Source organism: Episyrphus balteatus, chromosome 3 (genome assembly GCF_945859705.1).
Source record: "Episyrphus balteatus chromosome 3, idEpiBalt1.1, whole genome shotgun sequence".
NCBI lineage: Eukaryota > Metazoa > Arthropoda > Insecta > Diptera > Syrphidae > Episyrphus > Episyrphus balteatus.
In genome coordinates, this window is record NC_079136.1 from 63,443,725 (window position 1) to 63,461,597 (window position 17,873).

At 30.4% G+C, this 17,873-nt stretch overlaps 1 protein-coding gene across 1 annotated transcript in view; it reads left to right on the forward strand.

Moving 5' to 3' along the window:
- LOC129915391 (uncharacterized) overlaps positions 1 to 17,873 on the forward strand; it is a 463,244-nt gene that overhangs the window by 150,295 nt on the left and 295,076 nt on the right. Inside the window, exons 3-4 of the mRNA XM_055994903.1 lie at positions 14,085 to 14,293; positions 15,774 to 15,909. Of these exons, the coding sequence (XP_055850878.1) occupies positions 14,085 to 14,293; positions 15,774 to 15,909 (345 nt within the window). The remainder of the gene's footprint in view (positions 1 to 14,084; positions 14,294 to 15,773; positions 15,910 to 17,873) is intronic.

Genomic DNA, 17,873 nt, shown 5'->3' on the forward strand with positions numbered 1-17,873 from the left:
TCATAACAGATATAAAATTGCATACTTTTTTGGGGCTCAATATACGAAAAACCATTACTCATGCTTTATGTTCTTTCGAACCTGTTTGCAGTGTGGTATAGATTACATTTTCATCTTAAAGGCCAAGACAAGATCTGGTTTTAAGATTACTTTCGAGGCTAAAATATATTTGGGGAACCATGCCCGTGTAAAAAAATGGCAATAGCTAGATTTGGATTTTTTATTTTTTTATTTGATCCGTTGCAACTGTGAGACCTCAAAATAAGAAATAGAAGACACAATGGTCACAACGGCAACTCTGCCAAGACCATGTTGTAACTCTGGTTAAAGTTTTTCAGTTTCTGTTCTAAAAGTTGATCTAAGGGAATTTTGACCTGAAAAGTACACAGATTTTAGAATTCGGATTAACCCTTATTATCAAAACTCTGTCCTTAAGACTTTTCAAGATGCTATGGTCACTCTTCATATGTATGTTATTTTTTTTATTCTGATATTTTCACTATCAACTACACCGAAAAAAAAAACCAATATCAATTTAACATTTTTTAAATATCAAATTAACATTTCTTAAATATCAGCCAAAAATGCTCCATAAAATGTGTTTAATGATATTTAAAATGTTAAAACAACATTTTTATTATCAGAATGATATTTAAATGTCACATTTTGGAAATTTTTTTTGATATTTTATTATCATTTTTTCATATCAATTTCTCATTCCAAATTATTGAAAAATATTAAATACAAAATTCTTAATGTGTACTAATTTAAAGGCGCGTTGTGTTTTTTCGAAGTAAAATGTATGATTTACTGATAAAATTTGATCGGCACTAAGATTTTACTTCACATAGTTTGGGAGAAAATAACAAAACAATTATATCACCTATAATAGAAAAAATAATATGATCATTATTTTGTAAAGAATATTCCCTTTCAGTAATGTTTTGAAAAAAGAAAGAAAATTCTTTTAATAATAAAAATAATAAAAAAGATAAGGAAAGAAGTAGGTTTCATTATAATAAACTAAAACGTAAAATCTAGTCAACATTGATATTTTAATTGTCAAAGTGAAATTTTCACTATCCACTTAAACTTAAAAAAATGTCAAAATGATATTTTAATTGTCAAAGTGATATTTTCACTATCCCATCTGAAATTAAAAAATGTGAAAATGATATGATAAAATATCAAAATTGATATTTTAATTGTTGGACGACTTTTGTCACTGAAAAATGTTAATTTGATAGCTGTTATTATCAATTTTTTTTTTCGGTGTACAATAACAGTGTTTTGGTCAGAAAAGAAGCTAAAAAAAAAAGAAAGAAAATACTTTTTTTTTATATCCTTATCGCCTTGGGTGTATTCACAATAAAGTTTCCTCTACAAAATCTCTATCAGCTGGAAAAACTTGACAAAAAAAAATAAAGAAATATAAAAACCCATGCAAGACAACATATATCGAAAATTTTTGGAAACAAAATCCGCACTGTTGAATAGAAGAAAGCCAAAAAAATAAAAAAAGATCCTTGAAATTGAGAAGATACTATACTTTTGCTATCTCATCCTCATGGTATCAATGGAGTTGTCCCCTAAGGAGTCAAAACCATATACATACAAACATATATCTTGAGATATTTCCTTTCTCCAAAAAGAAAACAACATATAATAGGTATAGTAGAAACAAAAACTTCCTTCACCATTTTCTAACGAGATGAGGAGAGAGCGAATATAGCAAATTCATCACAACAATGTGAATCCTTCGACAGCCAGGATAACAGTGGCCTTAGAGAAAGAAATGATATGAGGGTGTAAGGGGGGACTAAGCAAACAATACAAACATCATCTCTCTCTGTTGAAAAATATAGAAACAACAACAAAAACGAATAGAAAAAAGGAAGAGAGCAAAAAAAAAAAAAAATTAAGGACGAAAAATTAAATAAGTTCAACGAAATTCGATTCTTAAGGGAATCCAATCAATTCCCTTCCGGCATTGGTTTTCAAATCATCTAACTTTTTCTTGTGTTGTGTTTGTGTGTGTGTGTGTGAGTAAGAGTGTATAGATGATTTTTGCGGATCCTTGAGCTATTGTATATGACTGTCTGTGTTGCATTGTTCTATCCTGGAAACCAAAAGCAAAGCAAAATTCACCTTGAATTGTGTGTCTCTGTGTGTTAGCTGCCATCAAGCCCAGGACAAGGACGAAAGAGAGCCCAATTGTGTTGGCTATTTGATTTGTTTGAGCATTTAAAGTTACCTGCGTTTGTTCATCTCTGAAGCTATAGCTCGGTACAGAGTAGGACTCTGTGGACTTGAATGACATGTCCTGTTAGCATAGTGTTATACCCAGGACAATGCCATGCTGGATTAAACATCCAATAAATTTTTCAAAAGAAAAAGCAGAGAAAACGATTTCAGTTGTTTCTGGTTTTTTTTGTCTTTTCTTTTGGCTTTTTTTTGGCACGGTACCGTTATACCGGTGGGTTCTTGAATTCCGAACTTTCTGGCTGGTTGCGGTGGATTGTCTTTGTTGTTTTCGAGAGAAATTCACAAAAGTTTACGAAATTAACGTTGTTGGTGGTTTTTATTTTTTCTGCTGACATGCACTACGGGCATTGAAATAATCAAAAGGAAAGGGGGTGAATGATTTTTCTCCGATAGTGGTGTATTATATCACAATACCGTGTACATATAGAAGCTTCTTGTCTTGTCATGGAGCCATTTCTTTTTTTTTTATTTGATTTTATTTTGGCCATCAGACCGGTCATTAATTAGTGATGCACACACAAACAAACATGTTATTTTGCACTATTATCTGTCCATTTGCTGATTATATTGTTCGCCGTCGTTGTTCTTGTTTGGTCATCATGAGGGTGGTTTCTGGACCATCCATATAAGGATGAACGAACGGTAAAGGAATGCTAGCTCTATTTTAAGGATTTCCGATCCGATTTCGAGATGTCGATATCTTTTTTGCCTTTGTCTTTTACATTATACAATTGATAGTAAATTTTCGGAACGTAAAGTCACCTTTCTATTTGATTGGTATAATTACCGGTTTTGTTTGTGTATGTATATATAGGGAAAACAATGGTATTTTATATCCTTGACAATTGGCCAATTTCAATTCTTCTTTTGTGTTAAGTGGTTTTGTTAAAGGGGAAAAAGTTATGTAAGGTATTAGAAGGACAGTCTGTTGCTATTGCTGCTTTGTTGAGTGTTGGATAAGCTGACAGATGATACTGATGGGTAATAGACATTTTTGGAGGGGGTTATATAAGTTTTTTTGTTTAATGTTATTAGAAATTAAAGGGGAAACTAAACAAGATGATATAACAAGAGATCATTTGGTAAGGCGTTATTGGGTAATACATTTTAACTAGTTGAACTATTTGGAATTGTTAAGGAAATTCAAGATCATGTCATAAACAGATGTTTGAAAATAAAAGCAATAGAAATACGTGCTGAAAGCATAACGAGACTAAATTATTCACCAATATAATTCATGATTACTAACTCTTTTTAACTTCTTCCAACATAAAAATTATGCTGACGAAAAAACTGCTTAAAAGTTGAATAAATAGGCCTGTGGAACTCATAGGGATCAGTTCAGGTATCTGAGGTTATGTGTGTAATTATAAGCTGCTTAAAAATGTTAAGTCGTTATTTCACGTACTTTAAGGATTGAAAAACTGAGAGGTACACATGACATTGTACTTTTTGTAGATTTGATTAGAAGAACCCCAATCATATCTTTTTCGGAGTGCAGTTATGGATCATGTAAAAATGTACCACTGCATTATATTAAATTGCTGGTTTCAAAACTCAAAAAAGTTCGGTGCAAAATTGTCCGCTTAAATTATGTGCTCATCCTCATCAACATCATAATTTTTGCTTCTTTTTAGAGTCGCTTGTTGGTGAAGTATCTTTTCTGTTGTATGTCGGTCGGCCGAAGGAGAGTCTGGTGCAGATCCTCAGTACTTTTTCTCAAACATTTGTAACTCTTTCATGTGCATCTTGGACATGATATACCATACTGTAAAGCTGTAGATGAAAAGTGGTAAAAAAATTAGGTTGTCTGTAAAGCCGGTTTGCGGACGATGATTTTACGTGATATTGTCGTCAGAAATCAGATTGTGTGCTTTTGTTTAAAATAAGTCAATTGAAGAGTTTACTTTTTTCGAACAATCAAAATTTACAAGAAAAATCTAAAAAAAAATACATTTTTTATTTTCTCATTATGTTAATTTTTTTTATTTTAAAAGCTTACAAAAAAAAATTATGCATTTTAAAAGCCAAGTACCTATTTCTTCTTAAGAATAAAACCATTTTTAAATTTTTACAATGCGCAAAAAGTATAAAAATAATTTATTGAAAACAATCATTTTCATCAAAAAAAGCAAAAAAAAACATGCATTTTTATCTTCTCACGTCATTGATTCCATTTTTTTCCCTCACAACCTATAAAAAATTTTATACCATCTGAAAGCTTTTTGTCTTAGCTCAAAATATATATATCGATGAGGTCTATGAGACATCTACAAAAAGAGATAGAATTTTTGAACTCGATCAAATTTCATTAAAAAAAGCAAAAAAAACATTTATTTTTATGTTCTCAGGCTAGGGAATCAATTTTTTTGTTTGACAACCTATAAAAAATATATGCCATGTGAAAGCTTATTATTTCACCTTTCATATGACGTATCAATCTCATTTCAAAGATGCCTACAAGAGAAGTTAGAATTTTTTAAAGTCAACCATGTCGAATTTCCAGACTGAGATTACGGTACTTCCCACACTGGTGGCTGTTCGGGGGGCAACAGATCTCCACTGGTGTTTTGAGGTTTTTCGCAAGTTTCTTGATTTAACATTGTGTAGCTTGTAGTTAGTCTACCGTTATGTGTGATATACCAAATGAAAGGTAATTGTATCAGGATGCTCATAAAAGTTTAATAAAATTTCTATCTGCTCTTGGTCAAAAGTTATAATCTGTTAAATTCTAAAATATTATTTTAGCGTTATCTCAAAATTGTGTTTACGAAAATGATTGAAACTTCGCACACATTTAGTCGTAGCCATCATTACTCCATATACTTTATTCCTGTATCTATGAAAGAAAAAAAGATAAAAACAAAAAACGATAAAAATCGGTTAAAAACGGTCAAAAAACGTGTTTTTAAAAACTTGTTTCTTCCGTTATTCAGTCAAAACTCACTAAACGAATCTAAGTTTTTGCACATGTATGCATAAGGCCAAAACCTATAAGTTTGAGATTTTTTGAATGCTCCAAAAAAAGCTAAAAATCAAAAATTACCCAAAAATACCCCTACAAAACATGGTGTTTTTCAAAAATTTATATTTCGAAACGCAGAGTGTTGGAAAAAAATCCGTATAAAACGCTTAATTTTTTTTCTCATCTTTTACCTGGCACCTTTAGAATTGTCAATAAAAAATTTCCCTATCCAAAATCATCATTTTGTCATAGCCCCAACACGTGTACAACGTTCAAACAAAACGTTATAGCTTAGTTTCAAAATTTTTTAGAATTTTTTCATAAATGCAGTTATTCTTAAATTAATCTCATCTATCTTTCGCAAAAAAAATCAATTCTCTACGACTTAGAGTTTAGATTTTAGCCCAAATTTCATCTTTCCGTTTTACCCCTGTTTACCCTATTAAAGGACGGAATTTTTAAAAATCCTTCATTTGGATTAAGCTTTAGGTTATTATGTTTCAAATAAGCTATAGAAGATTTTTGTATCTCTAATAATAGTTTATTTTTAATTTTGAATTGAAATTTTTTGCCGTAATCACGTCAAAAAATAGTTTGTAGTTTGAATGCATGATGGTAAGTTTTTGTGAGGACCGAACGAGAATGTAGGTTAAATTGTAATGATTGTTCGATACATAGAGATGAGTTTGGGTCAAAATGTTATGTGCTACTCCTATGATTTGCAGTGGAAGAATTGCCTTATTATGTGAGTGAATAATTGCCATAAAGTCGGTTCTCTAACTCAGTTGCAGTTAGGTATTTAGTCAGAGGTCAGAATACTATAGAGGAAGGCACCAAGTTAAACACCAGTTCTGATGTAGACTTTAGCTCTCCAGTTGTACACAAATTTACAGAAGAAAAAAAAATGAAAAGCCAAACAGGTGAAGTTTATGGATAAGAGCTTTTGTCTATACGATGTCAAATGCTTTTATTTTAAATATGCAAAAAACTTGTGACCGTATGATGGATGTTTGATTCTGAGACGTCGATGATATTTAGGGTTTTGGTTGCTATGGTGCAATATTGATGTCGCTAAAAATATTGCTCTACAGATGTTAGGTAGCAGTTTTCTTTGGATTCTGAAAATTATGTAAAGTTTTCTGTGAAATGACCTGTATATCTTTCTGATTTTTATAACGTAGTTGTTGTTGTTGTTGTTGTTGTTGTTGTAAATATCATCTGGATATTATGAAATTCAGGCTTAATAGTCTGCAGACTTTTTTGGAACTATGTGTTCTTGTAGTCTTCACACTAATTATGGAGCATGATATTGGTGTACTGAAGTTGACATCACACTATTCGGTAATAAGCGTTTGAAAGTGTTTCTTTTAACCTAGCTTGGGAGAAGCTAGTAGAGTTGTTTTGCTATCTCCGGTTTTTAAAGATTGTTAAAAGGACTTTTTTAACACTAATTAAAAGTGCCTACAGTGATAAAGTGTTTCTCAGAAAAGTCATTTGTTTGATTAGTTGAAGAAGCTTGACACTAATTTGGACTTTTTCATGATCCGAATCTCTGGCGTTCGGCCACGCTTGATTGAATGAAGTTGCTGAAATGCTGCTTAATATGGGAAAAATTAGATGTTACCAAGAAGAAATCCAATGTTGATGATGTTGTATCGGTAACTTGACTTGAATTTTTGACATTTGAAGTATACTCCGTTGTGGTAAACCTAAAAGTTAAAAAGGACATAATAGGAAAAAAAATGGAAAGATTTAAATATTCTTTTTTCTAGGTGTAGCGTAGTGTTGAAACCTGTCAAAGAGAGGTATTTAAGGCACTTATTTGTTTAAAAAGTAATTACCAAATGGTCTCCTTAAAAAAGTTTATAAGCACTGCTTACATGTAGAGTTAGTCATTGGGTGACACCAGTTTTCCAGTACCAGTTCTCATAGCAAACTTTTTCTTTCAATTTTAATAATCTTTTATATCATAAAAAAGAGCGTCTTAAGATATCAATTTTAACGTTGTTTTTTTTTTCTTGGAAACATCCCACTTCTGAGACCTGATCTGGAGAAATTAGTAACGTATACATGAATCAACTACTAAAATCTTTGCCATAGATTCCAAGAATTCTGATGGTTTTTTTTAATGTCCTTAGTTAAAACATTTTAAACATTTCTTTAAAATTCCTTAAATTCCTAAAAAAGTCAATTTCTGGTTTCTAAGCAACTATCCCCTCACCCTCAATTTTTTTTTTACAATCCAGCTTCGTTATTGCCCAATGTTTTATTTCAAAATAACATTAATGACACACATCTAACGAAGATGGATGGGATCCTACTTTTTGATATACATCATATTATACCCTCAGAGAGAGCATAGTCTATGAATGTTAATGCAGCCATAAAGAAGAAAATTTCTTGGTCTCTGTGTTGTTATATATATTCAGTATTTCTTATATGATAACGAATAGCTTTTCAAATAAACAAAGCTAAGTATTCATACTTTAGATGAAAAGAAAAAAAAAATAAGAATCCCCTATCAGAGGGATCGAAAAATAATGAAGGCCATCTAATGCTCCCCATAGGGCTTTCAATAAGGGCAATCCATATAAAAAGGACCAACAAGCAAAAGAGCAAACACATATGCACACACTCAAATACACACACATAAGGATTTGAGGCACACAGATGTGTTTGCCAGCTAAGTGAATCTTTGTTTGCGGTTTCGTATTTATCACTTTGACGTGTTTGACGCTCCTCATGGCAATTCATCAATCACATATAAGCACTGAATAATGAGAATGCATTGGAAAAGTTTATCATCTATATACCAGCCAAGGATTCAAAAACACCATCAGTCGTTCGTTCGTTCGTTGGTTGGGTTTCAAAGTCGCTCCGTGTGGCATATCATATCAGTCAATATGTGCACACGTCATTTTGACCTGTCAAGAAATAATCTTAGTCCTTCCTCAAAAAAAAAACAAAAAAAACACCCATTGTCCCCCTTAGTCCCTATTATCCTTATTAGTACAACAGCTGTCCATGTGTTGTATGTGTTTGCACTATAAAAGGACAAAATAATTTGGCTAGGATATCATTAACGTTTGCTTATAGTTGATAAAGTTGAGCAGCTTGAGTTGTGTATACAGTTTTGTGTGTTGCACAGGACGAACCCGGTAGATGTCCTTTGTCATTGCATTAAGCAAAAATTTGTGCACTGTAATGTTATATGACACATGTAATAAATCATTTCAAAAAATTTTTGGTTGCTAATTTTTTGTTTCGTCCTTTTTTTTTGTATCCTTTTTCTTCTAGTATGCACGAGAAAAAGTCCTAGAAATGAGAAGGAGAATAAAAAAAAATAACCATTAGCTCATCGCTTGTACAGCGAAAAGTTACTCCTTTGGCTTGGGGGCAAGACAAGGATCCTTATTTTTTCCTTCTCGTTATTTTTTTGTTCAATTCCACTGTATCCATTTAAAAGGGTACACAGCAAGGAATTAACTAAATGCAATGCAATTAAGTGGTCGTCCATTTTGAACTTTTTCCTTGGCCCCTGGTTATACAATTTACTTACTCTGCTCCCATAGTCTCGCTCCTCCAGACTGCAGGGAAGTGTTAAAACATTTCTATTATAATAGGAATGAAACACACAGTAGAACTAAAAAAATGAAATAGAAAAGATGAAGAAAAAAAAAATACTTCAATGGAGTACACACAATGGGAGAAATTTACAAGGGCGATTTCCAACAAAAGGTTGACATTCCATTGTCTCCTATCCGAACGATACTTGTTTCATTTTTTTTCCTTCTTAGTATTCTTCTTTTTTTTTTAATTTAATAAAAATAAATATCCTTTTTTTTTTTTGTAGATTCTTTTATACAAGGAGTATGGATAGAAAAAAAAACTGTGTGTTTGCACTTTGAAGTTTAATGTTTTTAGTTGGTTTTCAATTTGAAACGACTAAAGAGATGTGGTAATTGTTTTCAGAAACAAAAAAAAAAAAAAAAAGTTGTTAGAAATGAATTCAACTGAATTTTATTATTTTTTCAACTTGAAAAGTTTTAAGCGAAATACTAAGTGTGTTTTCTTTAGCTTGGAAAAAGTCGTAATTTTTTTTTTTTAAATTGTTTCTATTAAAATTCGTTTGAACTTTTTTTTCTAGATATTAGCTTTAAATTGAGAATTCTATTTATTCAGTAAAAATGACAAATTTGTATCAAAAGAACAATTTTTTGTGCAGCAGAATATTTAGGTTATTTTTTTCTTTGAAGTGACACATGAATGTTTTGAATTTAATTTGCCCCCACAAGCATTCGATTTATATAGAAAAAATGTATATTTTTGCTGATCTCTTCCATGATTAGAGGTGTCAGGATCGACAAATTACACTGGTCTGCAAAATTTAACTTTTTTTTTCTCCTTCAAATAATTTCTTGATATTATGAAAGATTATACTTTCCTGAATGTAAATCTGGGTTCAGAAAAATTCTATCAGGTAAAATTTGTGTAAAAATGATTTTTGAAAAATGTGGGTAGTTTTTAAAAAATCATTTGAACTTGTATAAAATTAAAACTATCTGTCGCATTGATCTCAAATTTGGAGGACTTATTCCTCATAATATGACTTATCGAGTGTTTACTCATATTTTAAAATACTGATTGATAGTAGATAATTCATGAACAAAAACACCTTAATTAAAGAAAATGTAAAATATGAACATCCATTATATTTGAAAATTTAAATACACTAGCCGACCCCGCACTCAAAATTCGAGTGCCAACTGTAACTTTTATTTATGCTCAAATAAGCACACTATATAAATCACTTTATTTACTACTAAGAATATGCAACACTTAATTTTTTTCGAAATTCGAGAATGTTTTTGAAGGTTCTCGTCTTTGCTTTTAGAAGTTTCCACTTCCAGAAGGGAGAAGGCGTGGTTCAGCACATTTGTTTTTGTTTTTTTCCTCAATTTTAATTTATTGTTTTTAGCTATTTCGGTAAAAAAAAAAAATAAATAAAGTATATATTCTGCACATCTAGATAAAATTTCCTATCGTTCCGTATATAATTTATGCCCCTTCGGTTTTTGTGGGATGATGTAAAGAAAACCATAATAGAATACCTACATTAAACAAATTTTTTACGTGTTATGTAATTTTATATACTATATTTCTATTAAGGGCCAATTTTTCAATAGTCAGTTAAAGAGTCAGTTAGTACTTATTCCTAAGGATAGAGAAAAAATCAATTTTTCAACAAGAAGATATAGCTTATTCCTAAGAATAAAACTATCTGCTTCTTTCAGAGACTAATAAAAATTATTCTAAGGAATAATCTCAACAAAAATATTGTGTCAGTTGTCAAAGCTGTTTTTAAAGAATTTTGAAAAAAATACAGTGGAAAACAAAAAAACAAAAACAATCATGAATAATTTTAAATATTTTTGAATTTGACAATTTTTTTTTTTGTTATTCTGTAGAATAAATTATTCTTGATTGAAAAATTCAATGTTTTTATCTGATTGTTTATGAGCCTAATAACTTTATTCGTCGAACAGTTAACTGACTGTTTATTAGGAGATTGAAAAATTGGCTCTAAGAAATATAACCTTGTAAAGCTTCATATTTGTTTCTCCTAGAAACAAAAGTATACTTTTCTTATAGCTTTTGATGTGCTGAGTTAGAATCCGAATTTAAAAAAATTCTATCACGTCAGATTTTGAGATATTCGCATTAAAGTATCACAAAATCATGTTTAGAAAATCTCAAAAAAACTACTAGGTAAAAACCAGAGCTGACCTAAATTTTTTGAGTTCCGATTCAAAATCAGCACACTAAAGTCAATTAGAAAAGTATATTTTTGTTCTAGGGAGAAAGATATATTAGTTTTAAGAGATCAGTTACTTTATGGTAAAATATGCCAAACCTACTAAACTTTCTTAAATTAAGATATCTCGGAGAAGAAAAGAGATATTGAGAAGATTGAAACCGAATTTGAAAGAACAAAATAAGTTCTTTCATAAACCGTAACAGTTTTAATTGAAAAAGATTACATTATGCCAAAATATTTCTTCGAAAACTGCAAAAAAATGAGTTTTTGAGATTTTCTAATGGGAATATCTAAAAACCGTGACTTGTTTTAGGAAAAATACCTTAATCAATGTCATGCCTTTAAAAGAGCTGATGATGACAGATGTTAAAAAAATCGTTTTCCGAAATCGATGAAAAATTACATATACATATACAAAAATGCTGCAAAGAAGTTTCATCAAAAAATTGTTCAACCTACCAATAAAAACTCCAAATTATGCTATTTATTTAGAAACAGGTTTACCCAAAATTTTTACTACTACTCTTAAAACACAAGCCGACTATATTCTAAAAGTGCTCGACCTCCCCGAATCACGACTTGTACGGAAAATGCTGCAGTATGAAATCCGAAATAAAGATTGGTGGATGGAGAAATGGCGAAATCTTGGCGAAGTCTATGGAGAAAATACCAACATAATTCCCGGCGATAGAATAACACTAAAAGATCGGTTGTATAGTACAATACAAAAGTTTGAAGATAATCAGAGAGCGTTGCTTGTAGCGGAAGCCCAGCAGTCGGATAGCAGATTCTTGTACTCGAAACTCAACTATAATCTAGAAGCTGATAACTATTTTTGTGATTTGCATAGTTACCAACAAATCTCCCTAATATTTAAAACTAGATGCGAGGTCCTTGGGCTAAACGGTGCACCATATAATGGAAGTTTTGATCGGTTTTGCACATTGTGTAACCTAAAATCCAAAGAGGACTGCTTTCACTTTATTGGAGTGTGCCCAATTTATGCAGTACAAAGAAAACAATATTTAGGAGCTAAATATTTAACGGTGCAAGAAACAGTGGATTTGCTAAATGGCCCGAACTGGAAAAATCTTTATTTATTCTTAAAGAGTGCATATAAATATAGAATGTTATTGATAACTGAATTTGATTAAAACAAAATTGTAATGCAAACTTATTAAACCAAAAAAAAAAAAAAAAAAAAAATTGTTAAAATATTATTGCCAACTGAGCTGACGGCAATGCCATAGCTTATAATTCATTTTTATAATAATCATGTAATTACTTTATGAAATCAATAAATGAATTACTTACTTACTTACTTACTTACTTACTTACAAAAATGCATTAGGTATACAAAATCATTTTTATATTTTCTATTTTTCTTAGGGCCAATTTTTCAATAGTCAGTTAAACAGTCAGTTAGTACTTATTCCTAAGGATAGAGAAAAAATCAATTTTTCAACAAGCAGATATAGTTTATTGCTAAGAATAAAGCTATCTGCTTCTTTCAGAGACGAATAAAAATTATTCTGAGGAATAATCTCAACAAAAATATTGTGTCAGTTGACAAAGCTGTTTTGAAAGAATTTTGAAAAAAATACATAACAGTGGAAATCAAGAAAACAAAAACAATCATGAATAAAAATGACGTTTAATTTTAAATATTTTTGAATTTGACAATTTTTTTTTGTTATTCTGTAGAATAAATTATTCTTGCTTGAAAAATTCAATGTTTTTATCTGATTGTTTATGAGCCTAATAACTTTATTCGTCGAACAGTTAACTGACTGTTTATTAGAAGATTGAAAAATTGGCTCTTATTCGCATATTTATTTTTATTTTTTCTCAAAAAAAAAAAAAAAAATGTAATTAAAGAAATAAAATGAAAAAAACTAAAAAATGCGATTGAAGTTCAGCTAATTTATGAAAATCGATGAATTTTTGGCATTTATCCTCTTATTTTTATAGAAAAGAGTTGCTCTAACTTTATGTTTTTAATACCAAATAAAAGAGGAAAAAAATCTAATTCTTATTTCAACAAAACTCGAAAAATCCAATTTTGTCACTTAACCCCTTTGTACCCGGTGGAAAAGAATTGTCTGATAAGATTCGTACTTCTTTGTATTTTTGTTTTCTCAACAAAATTTTCTAAGGGCCGATTTTTCAATAGTCAGATAAACCTCCTAGGAACAAAAGTTTTTTTTTTATACCTATTGACATTTATTCTTCTGATAGTCTAACTGACGATTGAAAAATCTGGGCTAAACTTAATTTTTTATTTTTCCACAAAACACAGTGTGAATTATAACCAGGTCGAATAACAAAAAAAAAAACCAGAAGACCAGAAAACTAGAAAACTAGATGACACTTGCTATGCCTGTCTGAGTTCTTTTGATTGTTTTTTTTGTAATGTTGGCACATTAAATATATCAACTGCTAAAATTGGTAAATAGCTAAAGGGGCTGTGGACATGACGATTCGGTATCTTGTGGATGTTTTTAGTATATTTGTGCTTTGTTGAATGATGATCCCAGAAAACAGTTTTGCTTCTATAAAGCTCTAAACATGCTAATGCAGGGCAGTGATGTATGTTATTTCCTGCAAACAAAGTTTCAATACGGTTATGCCTAGGTCGATTTTACCCTAGAATATTCTTTTAACTAAAATATTAGCTTTTAGGGGGAGCAGTCCTGCTAACATTATTACCTTTGAAGTTTGAATTCTCTTAAAACGCGGCAAAATAATATTTCATGGACTATGAAGTCGAAATAGTGGCTGAATTCGATTCTGCAAAGTAACAAATTTCAAAACGTTTTGTGTAAAATTGCATCTCTCAATTTTATCTATTTTCTTTAAAATCCATAAATTGTATTGTAACATTTTTTCTTAACCACCCAACACCATCAACCACAATTTCAATAAAAACAGATAAACATTATTTTTCCTACATAACCCTATTTTAACCCTCTCTATCACTATAAAATTCAATTTAACTTAATTTTTTTTTCTATCTATTTTTTTTTTTTTTTTCAGATGCACACAAATACTACAACGTAACACTAAACATCGAGCCTGAATGGATACGTCGAGGTCAAAGTGTACGTTTATATTGCAACTATGAACTAGGTGGTGATCCTTTATATTCAGTAAAATGGTATCGAGGACATTTAGAATTTTATCGATATTCACCATCGGAAAATCCACCTGGAAAAATATTTCATTTTCCAGATATAAAAGTTGATGTAAGTATAATGATAAATTTAAATCAAGTCAAAAATAAAAAAAAAAAAAATAAAAAATATATTAAAAAAAACTTCCACACAACGACCATCATCATCATCAATTGATCTTCTTCCTTTTAAATGAACAACTCGCACAACAGAGTTAATTGCTATTTGCCGTCCATTAACCACCCACTAGAAAGCAGCATGGAGGGTGACAACAACCCTAACAAGTCTATTCAACACTCTCCATTTTGTGTGGTATATTTTTGTAATTTCCGTCTCCCCATGTTTTTATGCCAACAAAACAGAAAAAGTTGACAAAAAAAAAAGAATAAAACAAACAAATCCAGCTGGGAATATGTACTCGTACAATTTTACACAATAAGGGTGGGTGTCCAAGCAAACACAACTAAATACTCGAAGCTCATTTCTTATCTATTCACGTGGCCATTAATCACGCAGCGTAACGGTAACATACAGAACTTGCGACCACGTTAAACGTAATTGATTCTCCCACTGAGACAACTTGTATCTCCAATGTTCCCACCGCCCGCCCTCCCCTAACTTTGCCCCGAGAAGAAAAAGAAGATAGCTCGTTTTTATGGAAAGGTATTCGAATGTGGTGTGCAGCATTGTGGTATCCAACGAAGGTAAAAGGATGCTGCTTCCAGGACGATTCTTTCAAACGAAACGATGCATTCTACTGCTGCTGCTGGTGGTAAACCAAACGAACAAACTAACCAACCACACAAAATGTTCCTTCTTTATCTGTTTGCAATTATTTTCTAAACAGGAGTCTAAGAGGAGTTGTTGTCCATCTGCGTCCGTCTGGACGGTATACGAGTATGTCCTTGTTGTCTAATTGCATTAAAGCTTCCAACTGAGTGCAATAATTACACCTCGAGCACTCTCTTGGGTGTATAAGGTATTTCTTACAACATACAAAATCATGACATAATAGCATTTTTCTTGCAATCTCAAGACTGTCATTTTTTTTTCTTATTTTTTTTTTTCGTCCTTTTTTTTATTATTTCCTGGGTAGAAGATTGTTTTTCTTCATGGGGGATACCTTTTAAATTTAATGACTTAAAATTAAGTTGGCGAAGAAAAATTGTTCTCTTTAAATGAAATAAAAGCGGTTAAGTACTTAGGTAAGCACAAGCAAGGACCATAGCAAAAAGGACCTTCACCTTCTCTCCGGTTTCACGCAGTTAGTATAAAATGAAAGTACTATAACCTTACCTTTTGCCTTATACTTGTGTTGGTCGTTGTGTGGTAAATTAAAAAAATAAAATAAGAAAAAAAGTATATCCTTTTTATGGTGAAGGCTATACGAAAACGAGGTTTTGAAATTGAGATTAAAAATTCTTTGTAATTGTTCGTTTGGTTTCGAGGAAGAATAAAGATAAAACTCCTATTTCGTGGCTTTGTTAAAAATAGTTTAAGTGTAATTTCAAATTTCTTCTTTTATTTATTTATTTTTTTTTTTTTGTTTCAGTTAACTGCCTCGAATGACACCCAAGTTACGTTGCGTAATGTGGGTTTTAAATTATCTGGAAATTTCTCATGTGAGGTGACAGCGGATGCACCATCGTTCCACACATCGTTTGCTTCAAATGCTCTAACGGTTGTCGGTAAGTGATCCAAATAATGTTCTTTATGTTTGTATTTTTTTTTTTTTTTGTGTTTTTTTTTGTATGTTTTCCTTTGTGTGTGTGTGTAAAAAAAATGACGATGTTCAAAAGAATCCTGTGACTGATCAATGGTATTGATGTAATGACGTAACTATTGCCAACTATACTATAACAGGATTGATACAAGAGAATCCTGTGAAGTGATGAAATAGACAAAATTGATTCCTGATTGAAGTTATTTCTCTTTTTTTTTTTTTTTTGTTGTATGACAGCTATATTGGAAATAGAAAAGAACAATTCTTATAACGAGGTTGTTGAATTATTTATTATCCTTTGGGAAGAATTGGCTTTCAAATCAAATAGTCTTGTCACTGTCAGGAATAGCTGAAGACACTACAATTTGTAACAAATGAAAATAAATTTTTTTGTTACCTTAAAAGTTTAAAACAGTGATCTATAAAAGAACATATTTTTTGGGAAAGATTGTTAATAACACGACATTTTGAAACAATCGAAGCTGTTCTATTCTTGACGATATTGATATTAATTTAATTACCAGGTTGGGATATTTTGTTTTGCCAAGTAGGAATTCGCTGGGATATTATAAAGAAAAAATTTCCCAAAACTCATTTCTTTTATTTTAAATTAAATATTTAGTCAAAATGTCAAACTTAAAAAAATGCAAAATTGTAAAAACAAATAATTGTTAATTTCATTAATTTTTGTGCGCTATTTAAACTTCTTATTTGCATTTAAAAGTTAAACGAGCTAAAAAATATCAATTCTTCCCATCAAAAGAAAATCTTTTGAACGCAGGGAAAAGAATCCAAATTGTTTGATTGAGACACTGACCATAAATAAAATAAGTTTTTCAAGGAATCCTCTGATTTTCTCTATAGTTTTTTTTTTTTGAATGTTTGGTAGACAGATGTCACATAAACTTTGATGGTTTCATAAAAAAATGCATTGTTAGTGCACTTTATTTTGGAACTAGGTTCACTAGGCTCTGCAGGAATTTCATATCTTATGCATCCAAAAATCTATATAATATCTCTTAAAATGCCAACCACATTTAAACGGATTTTTTTACACAAAAGTTTTTAAGTAACCGTAATATTAAAATTTTAGAAAATTTTTCAAAAAACTCGTTTTTGGATCTTAAGAAATATTTCAAAACTTTCTTTGGAGAAATAAATTTTTTGAATTGTGAAATATTTCGAAATTTTGTTTTAAAGTGTAAATTAATTATTTCTTCAAAAGGACATACCAACTTATTTTTGAAAAATGTAAGAAAATTTTTATAGGCATACTAGCTGACCCGGCGGACTTCGTTCCGCCATTTTTTGTATTTATTTTTAATTTTCGACTCTATAATTAGTTAACATTTTAAATGAAAAAGGGAATCAAAACTTGAAAAGTTCATAAAATGAGATTAAAAATATTCACTTTTAAACTTCTAGCAAAAGTGGCCTATGTAAAATATGGCCTATGTTAAAAACTGCCAAAAAACTTGGGACAAAAAAACTTGTTTTTCTCGTTATTCGGTCAAAAATCATTTTAAAACTTAAAAATTTGTAAATGCTTGCGCATGACTAAAGCCTATATTTCCTATAAGCTTGAGATTTTTTGGAGGCTTATAAAAATTACAAAAAAATTAAAAACTAATCAAAAATGTCCCTAAAAATTAGTTGTTTTTCAAAAATTCAAATTTCAAAATCCAGGGCCTATGAAAAAAATCCATATAAGACGCCTACATTTTTTTCTTAGTATCTTTCCAATCGTGTAACTCAAGTTTTCGTAAAAAATTTTCCCTACCTTTAATAAGCCTTTTGTCGAAGTTCTACCAGATGTTTTCACTGCACAAAAACCTTCACAACTTAGTTTTGAAATTTTTTAGAATTTTTGCAATACCTTTTTTCAACTTTACAATAAATTTATCTATCATTAAAAAAATTCAACTCTCT